The sequence below is a fragment of the Drosophila eugracilis genome, unplaced genomic scaffold, assembly GCF_018153835.1.
Source record: "Drosophila eugracilis isolate 14026-0451.02 unplaced genomic scaffold, ASM1815383v1 contig_367, whole genome shotgun sequence".
Lineage (NCBI taxonomy): Eukaryota > Metazoa > Arthropoda > Insecta > Diptera > Drosophilidae > Drosophila > Drosophila eugracilis.
In genome coordinates this window covers 2,908,541-2,923,601 of record NW_024573224.1, presented here as the reverse complement: position 1 = coordinate 2,923,601, position 15,061 = coordinate 2,908,541, and the positions used below count along the sequence as shown (strand labels likewise).

General features: G+C 39.0%; 2 protein-coding genes and 1 pseudogene across 3 annotated transcripts; all 3 read right to left on the bottom strand.

Moving 5' to 3' along the window:
- Positions 1-4,640: 4,640 nt before the first annotated feature.
- Positions 4,641-6,145, bottom strand: LOC108116274 (annotated as a pseudogene).
- Positions 6,146-6,237: 92 nt separating this feature from the next.
- Positions 6,238-8,066, bottom strand: LOC108116270 (aminoacylase-1). Its single transcript, XM_017228059.2, has 6 exons — positions 7,897-8,066; positions 7,350-7,694; positions 7,140-7,286; positions 6,794-7,077; positions 6,599-6,732; positions 6,238-6,529 (listed from the first exon to the last, which is right to left on the bottom strand). The coding sequence occupies exons 1-6, from the start codon at positions 7,985-7,987 to the stop codon at positions 6,325-6,327; spliced, it is 1,206 nt and encodes a 401-aa protein (XP_017083548.1). The 5' UTR covers positions 7,988-8,066; the 3' UTR covers positions 6,238-6,324.
- A 582-nt stretch (positions 8,067-8,648) lies between these two features.
- Positions 8,649-12,279, bottom strand: LOC108116503 (phytanoyl-CoA dioxygenase domain-containing protein 1). Of its 2 annotated transcripts, none has more exons than XM_017228439.2 (3): positions 12,081-12,279; positions 9,402-10,059; positions 8,649-8,963 (listed from the first exon to the last, which is right to left on the bottom strand). In XM_017228439.2, the coding sequence occupies exons 1-3, from the start codon at positions 12,102-12,104 to the stop codon at positions 8,779-8,781; spliced, it is 867 nt and encodes a 288-aa protein (XP_017083928.1). In that variant the 5' UTR covers positions 12,105-12,279; the 3' UTR covers positions 8,649-8,778. The 2 variants fall into 2 exon arrangements, with proteins under 2 accessions (XP_017083928.1, XP_017083927.1); XM_017228438.2 differs by lacking the exon at positions 12,081-12,279 and adding an exon at positions 10,694-10,753.
- Positions 12,280-15,061: the final 2,782 nt, after the last annotated feature.

Genomic DNA, 15,061 nt, shown 5'->3' with positions numbered 1-15,061 from the left:
AGTTCGGGCCAAAGTGATGGACGCATTTAAACTGTCAATACGCATCCAGCTCAGGTTCTCAGGATGGTCCTCCATCCAGGCCAAGACGGAACGGGCGCGTAAGCTTGAAGTCACTGAAGTGGCGGAGACAATGAATCCTGTCAAATCAAGGCAACGCAGCGGAGTCAAACTGGCGTGGCGAAAACGCGCGAACCGGCCACCAGATATCCACAGACTCACTATCCATCCCAGCCAGCATCCAAGGTGGAATCCCGATAAGAAGGACCGACCAGCGGTCCTTTCTTTTTTTTTTGGAGGGGGCGGGGCAACCACTCAGGTTGCCAAATCCATTAGAGTTAAATAAATTTTGATTTTGAATTCAATTTGCGAGTTAACTAGGTGGAGATGCGCTTCGGTGTGCTGGGCAAGAAAGAGCTGCTGCCCAGGGGGTGGTTTAAGAAGTTATGAGAAGTCGCTATCTGACTTAGAAACTGGCATTTGGGCAATCAAATTATGAAACTTAAATAATTTATTATATTTACTTTACATTTCGAAATATTTTCTAACCTAAATCCTTTAAGTTAAGTAGTTAATTAGGCTTTTTGTGATTATTATTTCCCAAATTAGGAAAGGTTTTCCTTTTTAATCCATTTCTGTGCATCCTTTCAAGCAACCCTCGTCAGATATTTCGTGTTCCATTATTTAACAGCCCAGAGATTTAAAAGTTCAAAGAATTCGACTTTTTACAAGGGCGTAGAGATGAGTTAAGATTTTAAAGGGGCCGATAACGAGTCCTAAATTGTTACTAAAAATTAAGATAATATTTTGTAAACAAGTTTTCGTTATTGCTACTTTTACTTTAGATTATTTTTTAACACAAAATCTTGAAAAATTTTGAATAGACCACAGAGGATTTAACTCCTGTAAAATCAAAATATTTCAATAACTAAAAGTTATTTCTATAAGAAAATGCTAACTAAGGTCTACTAGGCCTATGCCCATACGATACGACACTGATCCCCCTTAAAAAACAGTACCATCCTAGCAGGACACCCCTGCCAGGAGACTCATGAGGACAGCGAGAACAGGCGGCTCGCCCGGCGACAAGTGATGAGTGAATGCAAAGAATTTGAATATTGTGCCGCGGCGGCAGTTGACATAAATCGTCAATGACAGCAACATCGCCTCTCCGTTTGGCCCTAAACACGCAACCGGGCTGGAAGAGGGAACTTTACCCATTCCGGCCGAGGGACTGTCGATGGGACGATGGTCGTGAATTGGCAATGGAATGGGAGTGGCAAGTCCATAGAACACGACAGACAACTGTAATCCGCGCCATTGTATCGGAACGAGGATGATTGCTCGCGGGTCCGTTTCTGGCCTGTCAGCGGGCTCCTTTCAAAATCAATTCTAATCGATTTAGGACACTTTGACAGCGCTTATTGGCAGCAAGCGCGTGGCCGGCGATACCAACAACACCTTGCCAAATTTCCGATACTGTTTCTGGCCAAGCTGCTGCCCCATGCCTCAGCCACTGCCGCAGCGAAATGTCAACAGCATTTTGGCTTAAACGGCCACAAGGTAGTACCAAAAAAAAAAAATTTTAAAAAAAAAGAAACAAAAACGGAGGCTGAGATGCGAAATACGAACAAGAACAAGGCTGCGGCAGCATTATCATTATCTCAATGGAAGCTGATTGAAAACAGATAATTAAAATCTTCTAATTAGGCGGCATGTTCACGCACACACACACACACACACATATTGAGCCATGTGTGTTACCTTAACCACTGTCGGCTGTCAGTGGGAACAAGTTCATAAATCTTGGCTCCAACAAATCGTTTTGCAACATGAGAGAACATTACACGTAAGAGCCAGCAACCAGCAGCCAGCAGCCAGCAGCCCGCAACCACGACCATAGCAGACCAAACGGTCAACAAAAGACCCGCCGTATAAAAGTCGCAAAAACTTGGCCAACTACAAAATTATGGCTGGGGACATTTTGCCAAGTGGGGCGGCTTAAAGCGTAGGGGGCTCAATCAGACTTTGGTGGGGGAAATTCATATTTCTGGGACTTTCTTTGGATTAAAAAGATTCGTTCGTTTGAAGGGAGGGATTTTATCGTTAAGATGGGTGTTTATATATATATATATACTAGATTTAGATTTAGATACAAATTTGTTATTTTTCAAAGTATTTTTGTACTGAATCTTGGCCAAAATAATAAAGATTAAAAATTAAACATTTTACTTTTTGATATGGGGAACCATAATGATTTTTTGAAAGAAATTACCAAAGCAATCCATTAGGAATTAAATAACGAGGTCTAGGAGATAATATACTCGATAATTTGATCATTTTTAGCCCTGTTCTGATCTAAAAACTGTCTTTTTAAACGCGAAATATCAGAAAAAATGTTTTAGCCAATATATGCAATATTTCTTTTCGGTTCTTAAGTTCGGTTCTTCTATAAAATGGTAAACAGAAGACGTACTGCTAAAGTAAAGACAGTTTTGAGCAGCTAATGACCCAAAAGTACGACCCATATAAGTTTCCTGCTGTATTTGAAAAATCAAATTATGACCCATTTTAAGAATTTTTCATCAATTTTTCCTTAAAATGACCAAAAATTTATTTTTCAACGCTGGATTGCAGTTTTACTAGAATTTAAATTACGAACTGAGCGATGTGTTACATTCCATATTTGAACCATTTTTGACATTTTGACAGGATAAAGATTTTTAACCAAATCCTGGCGATTTTTTATCGGTTTTGAAGCTATAAATTGGCAAAACCACGACATACAGCTAAAAGGACGACTTTTTTGTGAAGCTAACGACCAGTACTAATAACCCTAAAAATTTGGGATTGATTGGAAGAAATTCATTTTTTGTCAATTTTTGCATTTTTGCTAAGGGGTACCATCATCAAAATTTGCAAAAAATGACCAAAATTTTACTTTTCCTGTTTTGAATCTGCAGGCCTAAAATCTACATAGAATCAAATTAGAAACTCAACGAGCTATGCCATTCCATATTTGGACCAGTTTTGGCTTAGTTATGAGAAAAATACTTCAGCTTATGAGGGGAAATTGGGACCATCGAAATTTGATATTTTAATAAGGGGTAACATCATCCAAATTTGCAAAAAATTACCAAAATGTAACATTTTAAACTGTGAATGCAGTTTGAATGGGAATTAGAAAACAAGATCAACGAGCTATTAACTTCCAAATTTGGACCATTATTGGGTTTGCTATGGGAAAAATACTAGACCTTTGAGGGGAATACAAAGGTAAACCGAATTTGGCATTTTTGATAAGGGGTACAATCATCAATTTTTGCGAAAAATGGCCAAAATTTTACATTTCAAGGCTGAAAGGCAGTTCTACTAGAATTTAAATTACGAGCTGAACGATGTGTTAAATTCCATATTTGACATTGCTCCTGACAAGATATTGAAATTTTAGGCGTAAAATCAGGATAAAGATTTTTAACCAAATCTTGGCTATTTTTTATCGGATTTTAAGCTATAAATTGGCCAAAACAAGACGTACAGCTAAAAGAACTACTGTTTTGTGAAGCTAACGACCAGTACTAATAACCCTAAAAATTTGAGGCTGATTGGATGAAATCTATTTTTTTTCAATTTTTGCATTTTTGATAAGGGGTACCATCATCAAAATTTGCAAAAAATGGCCAAAAATTTACTTTTCCTGTTTTGAATCTGCAGGCCTAAAATCTACATAGAATCAAATTAGAAACTCAACGAGCTATGCCATTCCATATTTGGACCAGTTTTGGCTTAGTTATGAGGGAAATACTTCAGCTTATGAGGGGAAATTGGGACCATCGAAATTTGATATTTTAATAAGGGGTAACATCATCAAAATTTCCAAAAAATGACCAAAATTCAACATTTTAAACTGTGAATGCAGTTTGAATAGGAATTAGAAAACAAGATCAACGAGGTATTAACTTCCAAATTTGGACCGTTATTGGGTTTGTTATGGGAAAAATACTAAACCTTTGAGGGGAATGCAAAGGTAACCCAAATTTCGCATTTTTGATAAGGGGTACCATCATCAAAATCAGCAAATAATGTTGAAAAATAAATATTCTTAAGTTTGAATAGAAATCGACAGAGAATTTTATTACGAGTCTAGCGAGGTATAACATTCCATACTTAAATAAGTATTTTTCTTTTTATTAGACAAAGAACGTACGGAGAAGGGAAATTCTCGTAACCAATGGCAGTTTAACATATTTTGTTTTTGTTAGCTGCTATCTTAAGCAATAACTTATCGGAGTTCGGTGTTCTAATGTTTTTTAAGATTTTTAAACATACGTTAAGGCCCATTCAAGAGTCTGAAAATAGGTTTAATTTTGTACGGAAATATACACGTAAATAACTTTGGATTGTGTCGCTGCTAGCTTAGCCTGTACCCGGTTCGCGTATACGCTACATATATCAGTGTCTCACACCTGTCTTCTTTACATGGCTTTTCTGTACCTTGAATATCTACACTCATTATGGTCTTTTGATAGATTACAAATAATTATTTTTAAATTGTATTTATAATAAAAACATATTAGTACTAGAAAAATTTGTAAATATTTATAAATGAAAAATTCATATGTTTTCCAGAAATTTTTTTATTGGTTTTTTCAATTAATGAAAAATTTAGAAATTATTTTTAAACATTTGCCAAATTGGCAATAATTTTCTGGTAGATCTCAACACCTTTTAAGTAAGTATCTGCATGAAGGAATTCATCCTGATCATGCAGAAGAACTGGAGTATTATTTATGGGGGAGAAGCCCAAAGCTGGAATGCCTTCATTGCGAATATAGCGACTATCCGTGCCGCCGGGAAAAACTTGGAGCTTGGTAGTCAGACCTCTGAAAAATAATCATTGGAGAATCTAAAAATGAATAATTATAATGCCAAACTTACAGCTCATCTGTGGACTTCTTGAAAGCCACCCAAAAGGGATTCGTATCGTCCGTCACTGTGGGTGGAATGTGATCCTTTCTCCGGATAGAAGAGAAGTCCAGCTCTATATCCCCGCCAGCCTCTTCACACCATGTGGCCACCTTAGCTTCAAACTCTGCCACATTAATGTCCAGGGACAATCGAATATCGAAGCAGGCGGTCAGCTCAGGAGGCACCACATTGCTCTGGACTCCTCCGGCCACAGAGGTCAAGTTGATGGTGGTCACATCGCCAATCTGTAGTTCAGGATTATCCTTCAAGCGTTTTACTTGGCCTTCACGGAACTCCATTAGCTTGTTGGTTAGGTAACTAAACTTCTCGCCCGCCGTATTGGGCATTAGAAGCAAGCCATGCCCTGCTGAGCCGCTGATTTTAAAAATTACACCTGAGAAAGATGTTTTCATTAGTCTTTATTAACCAAAGACGTATGCTTTACTCACGTTTAACTGTACGCTCGGCATAGAAAACTGGAAACTCCGAAGTGGGTGAAGCAATTCCCTCATCCAAGGAGAAGCCTATGTTCAGAGATTTAAACTCCTTTGAGGTAACGAAGGGAAACATTCCCTTTCGACCACCTAATTCTTCATCTAGTTAAGAAGATCTACTGATTAACAAAGACAATCTTGGATACTAAGATAGATATTTACCAGGCACAAAGGAGATGTGAATGGTCCTCTTGAATCTCAATCCCTTTCATTTCAAAGCCCTAATGGCTGCCAAATACTGCGTTCCCACGCACTTCATATCCTGAGCTCCCCTGGCGAAGATCCTTCCCTCTAGATCGATATCAGCACCAAAGGGTGGATGAGTCCAGTTCTCTGGGAATACTGGCACTACATCCATGTGGGAGTTCAGCAGAATGCTGGGTAAATCCTTCTCAACTCCCTCCCAGGTCAGAACCACCACGGGATTTTGTTTCTCCAGTGGATAGTAGACCTCTATAGGTTCCTTAGCTTGGCGTCTTAGGAACTTCACACAAGGCTCTAAGGATATAATTTTAATTAGGTTGAAAGTTAAGTTCCTGGTGTACCCACCATAATCCGGATTTGGATGGACACTTGGAATCCTTAGATATTCGCGGAAGTACTCAATCTCCTTATTGGAATCCCACTTCAGGCCAGCCATTGTCTTGCTAATGAGATCTCAGATACAACTGAATCCAAAGATAGAAATTGACTACCTAAGATACTTCTTCTATCTCTAACATTTATCTCTAGACGTCGTTATTAACCCAAAGCAAATCCATCATAAACTCAGGCAATGGATGCCAAATGTTTGTCGAAGACATATCTTTAAGTTTATTTATCTTATAACCGTTATCATATGGAACAAAGATCAAACACAGATTAACTAGACACTAGCTACGTTGCTTATAATTTTCTGGAATATCTGAATACCCCTCAGATAGGTGTCGGCCTGAATGAACTCATCGTGATCGTGGAGTAGAACAGGTGTGTTGTCCATAGGTGAGAAGCCCAAGGCTGGAATGCCCACTGCCCGGATGTATCTGCTGTCAGTTCCTCCAGTAAATATTTGCGGCTTAATGGAGATTTTCCTGAAAGATACAAGATATTAACTGATAAACAAAGATCTTATAGTATAATATGTAGCAGTCAGAACTTACAGCTCATCGGTGGCCTTTTTGAAAGCCACCCAAAAAGGATTGCTGTCATCGATGGCAGTGGGTTGAACCTTGGGTTGCTTTTGCTCATAGGTGATCTCAATGCCACCGCCCACATCCTCACACCATTTGTGGAGCTAGAAAAAGTCCATAAATTAGTTAAAAATTTAAACTTAAGATCAGTAGTAATGAACCTACATTAGCTTCGAACTCCTCAATATTCAAATCCAGAGCCAAACGGCAGTCGAAGCACACCATCAGCTGAGGAGGCACCACATTGCTCTGAACTCCGCCTCCAACTTTGGTCAAATTAATGGTCGTCACATCGCCAATGACCAAGTCTGGATTGTTCTCCAATCTCTGGACTTGGCTTCTACGGAACTCCATCATCTTTCCCACTATGTAGTTAAGCTTCTCACCAGCTGTGTTGGGCAGCAAAAGGGAGCCATGCCCTGCCGATCCACTGATATTGAAATAGACACCTTTTTAGGGGGAATAAATTTAAATTAAAATAATATTTTATTAAGAAATAACATAAACTTACGCCAAACTGCCCGCTCTGCATAGAAAAGTGGCAGGTGCTCGTCGGGTGAGGCCAAACCCTCATCCATTGCAAATCCCACGTTAAGGTCGCGGAAATCCTGAGTGGGAACAAAGGGTCGCATGCCATGGCGACCGCCCATTTCTTCATCTGATGGGGCATATTTTTCATTAGAAATATCTTTTATGGAATAGTTAAGAATAAACCACTAACCTGCTACGAAGGAAATGTGAATAGTTCGCTTAAACTTGGCTCCACTTTTCTTAAGAGCCCTAATAGCTGCAAGATGCTGCATTCCCACGCTTTTCATATCCTGAGTTCCCCGGGCGAAGATGCGACCCTCCTCATCGATATCAGCACCGAAAGGAGGATGAGTCCAGTTTTCGGGGAATACTGGTACTACATCCATGTGGGAGTTCAGCAGAATGCTGGGCAACTCGGGCTTGAGACCCTTCCATGTCAGAATCACCACGGGATTTTTATCATTTGCTGGATAGAAAATGTTCATAGGGAGGTCCATCTGCTTGGCCTGACGCCTGAGAAAGTCGACGCATGGTTCTATGAAGGTAAAATATGAAAAACGATGAAAATTACAGCTCCATTTTCGTAAAATAATAAATAATTTGAAGACCTAGTCAACCTATGCACACGATTTGAATTATTTGTCATTTTTTTACATTCACTTCTCAGTAATTCTGCTGAGAAATGATCTCTGCCACTTGTTATTATCTAAATTATCGCTTATCTTCCGTATACTAACTATAATCCGGATCGGGATGAACACTGGGAATGCGCAGATACTCTCGGAAGTACTGGATCTCCTCATCAGATTCCCATTTGCTGGTGGCCATTGTAATGGATCCGAAAACTACTAGACTATATATCCGTTCCGTTTGAGAGCTAGCAGCGTACTGACTTGTGTTAGCTAGTGTCGGAGTCGAGTTCCAGTGCCCTAATACTAATAGATTTATCTCTCGACGATCGCAACGCCAACGCTCGACCCCTGCGTTGATGGACAAAGATAATTCTATCAAATCGAGAGCATGGATCTCGGTTTTGGATGGTGGAAAACTCGTTTACGTCAGAGTAGCTGGGGGATTGCTTGTTTAATTCTGTATCAACAGTTAAGACTAGGTGATGGGCAACATTCTATTAATTTTGGAAATGGGGAAATGACATTTACTTTATAAAAATATTCAAGACTTGAGCTGCGGGACTTATATTTTGTAATATCAGTTTTTTCCCCTCAATAGTACTTACTGTACTTCTCTAACCGTGCTCTTTGTGTGTAACTTCACCTCTCTGTTATCGTTTAAATTTGATAAGTGAATTTGTTATAAGGTCGGTCATTACCTCGACCTACTATCTATTCCAATCTGCTTGAAACTGCTTGCACACTGCTTTGAGTTCGCCACAGTCCCAGCTCAATGAACTGCTTTAGAAGTAAAGTTCAAAGCACTGCTCCCCAACTGCTTATGCCCTGCTTGAACTCCGTTTAAATTCAAATTTAAATACATTAGGAAGTTTATTTATTACATTTACAATTATACTTCATACAGCTTGGCGTGTACAAACGAAACTTAAAAAAGATTCTCTATAGACTTATAAGCGAAAATACCGAAACACGATCTCGTCTAGATCCTTAGGCCTTGCGCTCGAAGAGGACGGGGAATGGCTTGTCCTTCGGCGCCTGCAGCCAATTGTCCTCCGAATACTTGACATTGTTTTCAGTCTCGATGACGTGGAAGGTGTAGGCGTGGCGGCTCTTCTGGGAGCGATTCGGTTCGCTTTTATGGACCACATTTCCATGGATGAGAATGCAGGTGCCTGTGAGGTAAAGGAAAAGTAAGTTAGATATTGTGGAAATATGAATAAAATTCTTGCTAAACTCAAATAAACGTAGATATATACTTATTAAATTAACAACTTATTGGCATTTATTAACTTAATTACTAGCTAATTTTCTACAAAGTGTTAATGGATAAACTCCGAAAATAACTCATGTTGATAGAGAACAGTGTAAAAATAGATCTGAGCCAAGATAACGCTGATAAAAACCAGCTAATCAAATATTAGTTTTCATCTCAAGCCACCATAAAGATACGAAATTTAATGAGGTTACCATGATTCCCTAATGCCCTCTAAATCTTAAACAAATGAGTTTTTATCTTTAAGGGCTACTAACTTAATTTTTTACTATAAGAAAAACACAATTAAGATAGCTAAAAACTGTTAAAATGAGAAAAAGATTCTCTGTAAACTCACCCTTGCTGACTTGCATTGGCGTGAAGCTGGACTGTGGATAGATGGGAGCTGCCCGATCGTAGACCATAAGCTCAGTGGCATCCTTATCGGGATTGCGAAGATAGCGCCTGTGGACACCGCTCTTATGCGATCCCTTGATAAACTGCAGACAGCCATTCTGCAGGGTGCAATCCTCGAGGGCAATCCAAAAGCCCACCGCCGAGTTGGGATCCGTGTGCAGGAACCAGGAGTCCTGATGAGGCGTTACCTCGCCACCCACTCCGGGATTCTTGTAGATGTACATACTTTGGCAGACGGCAGGACGATTGTAGTTCAACTGCCAGCAGATCTCCCTAACCCGATTGCTGAAGGTGATGGCATTGAAGGCGGGATGCTCCACGTGCAGGGCGTGTCCCACTTTGTTCAGAGCAATCATAGGATCCACCAGCAGTTGACCTTCTTCGCCCACCGCTCCCTTCTCGAAGAAGTAACGAACTTTGTCACCCGACTCCATGAAGTACAGCTCCTTGCCCTGGGCATCTTCCTGCTTGATGGTGCTGAAGATCTTCCTGTTGTTCTGCGGAGCATCCAGGCACAGGGCTCTGCCTGCCTGGAACAGAGCGTCCACTTCCTCGGGCGTTAGGAAATCGTCGATGACAATGTAGCCATTTTCATTTAGCTGAAAATATAGAGAAGCGGGTGAAGGTCCTCGTTAATTCACGAAGTAATCTTTATAAGCCATATATTCCTTATCGCCTGCGCCGTCTGGTCTGGCGGATCCGGCAATCTCCGACCGGACTCTACGGGGGCTGGAGGTATTATCGCATCAACTGACCGATTGACCGACTGTATAATGGGTACGCGCTTACTGTTGCGATCCCTGGAGTGTTCTACCATTATCGTAACTAAGTACACTGCGATAAGGTATTAAAAACAAAGGAAATTCCCAAAATGGTAAACAAATCTTAAGGAAATATACAAATTCTAATGGTAATAATATAGTTATCAAGAAATATCAAAGAGATTCTCAATTAGATTTTCATTTTAGCCACATTTCCCCGACTAGTTAGCTAGTTAGTATTTCTCTCAGTGCATTTGTACTCTTTGTTCACCTTTTGAACGTTCGCTAATTAACAAATTCCTGTGCACGTCAAAATGTTAATTCCGCCTGACATAAACCCACAGTCCGAGATCCGTGCTCATTCATCGAAATCAGTCAACGTAAAATTGAAAATTCACACATTCTCTGGTTTTTAGAAATGTTTTAAAAGGGAGAAAGAACAGAAAGAACCAAAAACAAACTACAAACTAACATCTAAACAGATATTGATGAATGCCAAATTAGTTGGAAAATCCATCTCCCTAAGCAGTTCTAACAAACTTTTCATTTGCCCGACGGAAGAGCAATAGAATTTCGGTTTGGTAAACAAAAGATTAATATATCATTTTTGTTGTGGGTGCTCTCACTTTCGCTCTCTATCTCTCTTCCTCTGCTTTTCTCCCGGTTCCTAAGACCATGAGTGTGGTTAAATTAAATAAATTTAAATTGCTTGAGCGAGATTTTTGAAAATGAAAAACGAGAGTAAAAATAGTCGCCGTGACTCAAAGGCAACCAAAGAAACGGCACACCTGAAGTGATCGAAAAAGAGGGAAGAGTTTTGGTCAGCTGTCGATCTGACGCTAACAGATCTGCGAAAATAAATCATCGGAAAAAGGGGGCCACCAGCCAAGTGAGGTGTTTTCCGGAGGTTCTCCATTATGATTCCATTACAAAAGGCGTGTGCATGGAAAATTACAGCAGAGGGTCAACAATCAGCACTCGCATTCATCAAGTATGCTGTCCCGTGTGTGTCATATAACATGCTTAGCCAGCTGATTTTGCAATCGGTCTGAATTTGATAATGGCAAGTGCAGTGGAGCTCGTTTGCAGTTATTCTGTAATACACATGTTAAGTAAGCGGCTCGTTGAACTAGAACTTGGGTGTGGAAATGCAGAGAGAAAAATAAAGGAGGTAGTTCTGGTAAAGTAGTTACTGTGATTAAGAAACGATGCTATATCAATTTTATTACTTTTAAACTTAATTGGCAACTTAAAAGATGCATTTTCATTATAAAACTGTTAAAAATGTTAACCCGCTTTTCTCTCAGTATAGATTATTTAATAGCTAGCTGGCGTGTGCGCAACTTTGTTAGCCTATTAAGTCCGATAAGAAGACTGTATCAATTTTATGCTGAATTGAATATTCAATTTAGTAAACCTATTTGAAAACCAGTTTGTCAACAAACTATTCCAAACCATAATTAAGCGGCATTAGCAGTGCTATATCATTATTATGAGCCACACACTTAGGCTGGAAACTAGTCTGCTGATCAGAGTTTTGATTCTTAATTAAATTTCTTGAAATCTCCAGAATCTTGAAAACGTTTCCTCAATTATTAATGATTGCTTTGTCTTTTCTTTATTCGGGCAGCAACAAAAGAATGCTTTTCCTTCTCTGAGTTTTCCCAGCCAACGAAATGTTTATGATGCTGATGGTTGTAAATAACACGATGACTCTTTGGGACCAAGTCATCCCAGGATGAGGATGACTAACGAAGAGTTCTTTCAATAAATAATGCCAAGGGTTCCAAAATAGATTTACAAAAATGGAACAAAATCGATCGATCGATCGATCGATTGTCTGTATATGATTTACCCACCTCGTCCAACAATTTGCTGTGCATTTTTTGTGTTTTTGCTTAATTGTTTAAAAATTAATTACAAATTTTACTTTTGTTTTCGATACAAAGAAAGCGAAGTCCCGAACTTTTGTTTGGGTTCTGTTGAATTTCCTTTACTAATTCCGTACCGAGAACGTTTTGCACTGCTTGGCGTGTCTTTAGAAACTGATCGGTAGAGAAATTTTCGAAAACGCTTGAAAATATCAGCGGGTCTGAGTCTGAAATCAAGGGAGCGAGAGGCGGCTGCTCCCACGCGGCGTTTAACCGTTACATATTATTCTAAACATAGAGAGCGGCGATTACTCTCTACAGCTGTTAGATAACAGCTAGCGGCTCTGTTAATGATCAGCGCGTGTCGACGCTTCTGTTTTTGTACTCTTCTCTAAGCGGGGAGTATGATTACTTTATCAGACGTTGGTAAATGGTGGATTGATATTTTTAGAAGTATTAAATGTAATGTGGTTAACTTTATTTTATGATCAGTATATAAATAGATTATATCTTATATTTTACTAAAAGAAATACAAAATAAGATTACCTTATCTCTGTTCAGCGAGTGCAAGGGCATTCAAACTTCGCTTGAATCAACCTAGCTTTCTTTTAATGTTATTCATTTTTCTTTTGGCATTTGTTTCTTTATCAGCCTCTATGTGTGCCAGTCTAGCCATTGACTTTGATAAATAAATATCACTTTAGATTGCCCCAACTATAGTTTTGAGCTATTGTTGTGGCCAGCGCAATCTTCTAGTTTATTCTGGTGACCATCAAGTGTGCATTGAATGGCTCTTCCTCAGTGTTCCCATGGAAAACCCATATCTTTCTGCTCTCGACACACACGTGTGCCGGTTGTGATCATCAGTCGGGGGTCTGGGTCTCCCACATGACTTCATTGTCTATATCTTCATATGTATGTATATACATCCAGATGTACATATGCATGTGGATGGATGTATGTTCATCAGGCATCTTCAAGTCAAAAATGCACAAATTTGCTTTTGTACTTTTGAGTGTACATGTTAATACACTTGGAAAAAATGTTGGGTCTTTAGAAAGAAAAAAAGAAAAAATATTAAAAACAGGAAATTAACAAATCATTTAAAGTAATAAATCACTTTTAAAATGTAATTAAAAAATAAAATAAAAAAAAATAAAATAAAAAAAAAAATAAAATAAAATAAAAAAATATGAAAAATAAGTAAATTTGATAAAATATTAAGAGTACTTTTTAATTTAAAACCTAAAAATCTTTATCCTGAATAAAAAACAACTTTAAGCTTATGCCATGCATTTTCTCCCAGTGTACCCTAGACTGTATGTGAGCCAGTTAATTGCCGTCTGTGCGTGGGCCGTTATTCGTTTGTTTCTCCTTCTCCGCCTGACTTTTGTAACTGCGATTGCCTCATCGGCTTTTCACGGCGTGCAAGAAATGTATGCAAAACTATTGTTGCTCTGCGGCTAATTGCAGATGCCTTAACAGTGGCCAACAAAGCTGGGAGTCAGACGCGGGCTCTTGCTTTTCATAGGTTTGGGTAATTACTGAATTTTCGGCAACCGGTTTCCTAATTTTGTTTATTTTGGTCAATTACGTTTGGAAGTGCGTGGGAAAGGATACAAATTTGTAATTAAAAAGTGGCCTTTGATATTTTACTTAAAAGCCAAATCATTAGCTTGGTAAATAAATTTAAAATAATATTTTTAATGTATTTATGCTTAATGTTAACCTGTCCCCAAATCTAAATCAATATTTTATTGGCAAATATTTAAAATACAGCAAACATGCTTCTACTTTTCCATTCAAACTCACCGCCTTTTTAATATTTGTTATATATTTCCTTGACAACTTAATTTCGGATCTGTACACCGCACTTGTAGGTAAATCGCCAAATATTTGCACATCTTCTCAATGCTGTGTTGAGCAGTTTGAGGCACAAACAAAGGCCATAAGTGCCACTTTTTGACTGCACCTCGACCCGTCAGCTATTAGGCCTCACACACCCACTAGCAAACTAACAAACTAACAAACTAACAAACTAACTAACTAACTTAAAACTAGCATCTTAGTTGGCCGGCTAAATGCCATAAAGAGTCGCCAAATGAAAATGGCAAGATGATAAATAAGCAGCATGCAGGAAATTTATGCCATGTTGGCTTCTGTGACTTGGTAATCGCACATTTCAGCGGCTGCTGCATTCGCATTTCGCATTTATTGCAGCTTCACAGAAGATTAATTACCCAAGTTGGGGCCATAAATAAGGCAGGCTAAAATGCACAAACAGCGTTATTCGCATTGCAAGGCATAAAAGTAAGTGCATGTTGTAAAATTCAAATTAGAAGCCACCGCTGAGACTTAGCTATTTGTGACCTTGATTAGCTGAAGAAGACGTGGCAGGTGGGCAGGTGGGCGGTGGGCAATGGGCAAGGTGTTCGCAGCTGAACAATCAAGTCATAAACAATGTGCAGCCAACTAGCTCCCACTCAGCCAGCAGCCATCAACTAACAGCCATCAGCCAGCAGCCATCACCCACCATTGGCCCAAGGTCATCGCTTCTTGGTTCTTCTTGGCGAGACTAATTAAATTAATTAACATCTGAGGCACGCGATTGGCCTGGCTAAGCAAACAAAAAACAAACTGATAACAAATTCAACTTTGCTTTGTTCACTTTTGTTTTTATTACCTTCTTTTTTCATTTTTGCTTCTACATATTGTGTTTTTTTTTCTACTTTTTGGCCATAGAAGGTGAATGTTATTTTCGCCTCTGGGGCTGATTAGAATGTGCCTTGTCAGCAGGTCATAAATTAAGCCGAGCTGCCTTTCCAATTTGCATACCCTGTAATTAAGTGGTCATCTGCCTATTATCGTTAAGTCGATTTTCGATGGAGAACCTTTCAAATTTGAATATATTTCTTGCTCTTAAGTCATTAAATATTTATAAATTGTTTTTCTTACTCAATTCTGGATT

Excerpts from the sequence above, each read along its gene's own strand:
- LOC108116503 (XM_017228438.2), bottom strand. The coding sequence starts at position 10,738 with ATGGATTTTCCAACTAATTTGGCATTCATCAATATCTGTTTAGAT. Across the intron at positions 10,060-10,693 it reads TCATCAATATCTGTTTAGAT|CTAAATGAAAATGGCTACAT; the intron begins GTTAGTTTGTAG and ends CTATATTTTCAG. Across the intron at positions 8,964-9,401 it reads GCCAATGCAAGTCAGCAAGG|GCACCTGCATTCTCATCCAT; the intron begins GTGAGTTTACAG and ends TTTACCTCACAG.
- LOC108116270 (XM_017228059.2), bottom strand. The coding sequence starts at position 7,987 with ATGGCCACCAGCAAATGGGAATCTGATGAGGAGATCCAGTACTTCCGA. Across the intron at positions 7,287-7,349 it reads TCACATTTCCTTCGTAGCAG|ATGAAGAAATGGGCGGTCGC; the intron begins GTTAGTGGTTTA and ends ATGCCCCATCAG. Across the intron at positions 7,078-7,139 it reads TGCAGAGCGGGCAGTTTGGC|GTGTCTATTTCAATATCAGT; the intron begins GTAAGTTTATGT and ends CCCCCTAAAAAG.